This window comes from Quercus suber, unplaced genomic scaffold, assembly GCF_002906115.3.
Source record: "Quercus suber isolate HL8 unplaced genomic scaffold, Cork oak 2.0 scaffold_418, whole genome shotgun sequence".
Lineage (NCBI taxonomy): Eukaryota > Viridiplantae > Streptophyta > Magnoliopsida > Fagales > Fagaceae > Quercus > Quercus suber.
The window spans coordinates 299,606-301,283 of NW_027069869.1; the positions used below are offsets into that span (position 1 = coordinate 299,606).

At 38.0% G+C, this 1,678-nt stretch overlaps 1 protein-coding gene across 1 annotated transcript; it reads right to left on the reverse strand.

The window, feature by feature from the left end:
- Positions 1–339: 339 nt before the first annotated feature.
- On the reverse strand, positions 340–1,109 carry LOC111986973 (transcription elongation factor TFIIS). Its single transcript, XM_065761548.1, has 2 exons — positions 1,001–1,109; positions 340–917 (listed from the first exon to the last, which is right to left on the reverse strand). Exons 1-2 carry the CDS (start codon positions 1,107–1,109, stop codon positions 340–342), a joined length of 687 nt encoding a protein of 228 aa, XP_065617620.1.
- Between the last annotated feature and the right edge of the window lie 569 nt (positions 1,110–1,678).

A 1,678-nucleotide genomic window follows, 5' to 3' on the forward strand; every position in this document is an offset into this window, starting at 1 on the left:
AAAGAAATTGAATTCTAAAACAATGTGCTTTTAGCAAAAATTACTCAGACAGGAAACATTTTGAAGCACATACAACATGTGCTACTAATCAACCAAAAAAAAGGAAAAAAAAAAGAAAAAGAATCAAACAATTTAATTAGAACACCATATCAGAAGATGATAAGAAAACTTTACATATGAGACAGAGAATACTAACGTGTAAAACTATAAATGCAGTTACATCAAGAATCATTAATGTGGACAAAAAATGGAAGTAATTCCTATTCCTAGACTAATAATCTCTTCCAACAGTAGCCGTAGTGCTCTTGACAATCAATTAATTCAAGCTACGGGCCCTGGTTAGACCTTCCAACGTTTGTTGCATTTGCAACAAGTGACATAGGTTGTCATGGGTTCATCGGCACTCCGGGTCTGCATTTGGTAATAGGTACACTTGCGCTCGCGACACCGGCTGCACTGGAACATGTCAGTGGTGGCCTTTTCTTCCTCATCAGCATCATGCAAACATCTTTTCAAGTTTTTCAACTGTATCTGAATGTTCTCACTCTGCCTCTTGTGACTGGCCATCTCCTCTGCACTCATGGTTACAAGAGTCTCAGGCTTGATCTCTCCAAGAAGCACCTTCCTCCTCAAATCTGGGTTCTTTGGGTCTCTGAGATTGAACAAGATTGATTGATAATTAGCCTTCTTGATGGGATTAGACCACCCAATCCTTTCAAACAAAGCAGACTCTACTGAAACAGCCACTTGAACTGGGTTTATTGCCGGTGATATGCTCTCATTAGTTTCAGAAGAAACTCTAGAAAAGGCCTCTTGCAACTGTTTCCTAACCCTCTCACGGTAACCAGAGGTTTTGGTGATGGGTTTGGAATCTTGACAATTGTTCTTCAGAGGCACTGTGGTCGTTTCTGTTTTGCCTTAGGATTAGGAATACGAATCTTGATTATCAGCCTCTTTCTGTTTGGAACCCCAGAATCCTTTTCAAAGCCACCACCTTTACTGTCATTGATGATGGGTACCTTGGAATTTTGATGATCAAGAAAAGCCATACCCACATCTGTTACAGGCTTGGGAAGCCGAAACTTGAGAACCTCGGTCTCTGTTATCATTGTCACGACGTGTGGTGAGATTGTTGATGATCGGTGCTACCTTCTTCCTCTCCCAAATTAAAACAGAATCAAATAAGCCGTGCTCTCTCCAAATTGAAGTACACAACGTTGTAGCAACTCTTATAATTTCAGAATATATGTATTTAAATCTGCTTGTGTTGTTTCCGTGACCCTCAAGGAGAAGGAGTTCCGAGTTGGAATCGGAATCGGATTTTGGAGAAAGGCGGTGATTAAATTTGGGTTCTAGCCGTTGGGCTGTAAGCTGTTTGGTTTTGAGTTTTAGCAAAGTCGCAGATAATTACTAATTAGTGATTATGGAATATATATACTAAACTGTTTTCTGTTTTGGGGTTTGCCCGTTTGGTTGGTCAATTTATATATTTTTTATTTAATTATTTATTTTCTACTTTTTTTACTATTTAAAATAGAGATGATTTTGGATCTGGCATAATTATTAAATCCGGATAGGAATAAGTGTTGGGTCACTAGTTCAACTAGTGGGTATCGATTAAACAACATGGTTAAATGGAACTAAAATAAATATGAAAATAATTTTGATAAATCATAAA

Coding starts and splice junctions, on each gene's coding strand:
- LOC111986973 (XM_065761548.1), bottom strand. CDS start 1,109: ATGATAACAGAGACCGAGGTTCTCAAGTTTCGGCTTCCCAAGCCTGTA. Junction 918..1,000: donor GGTACCCATCATCAATGACA/GTAAAGGTGGTG, acceptor CCTAATCCTAAG/GCAAAACAGAAACGACCACA.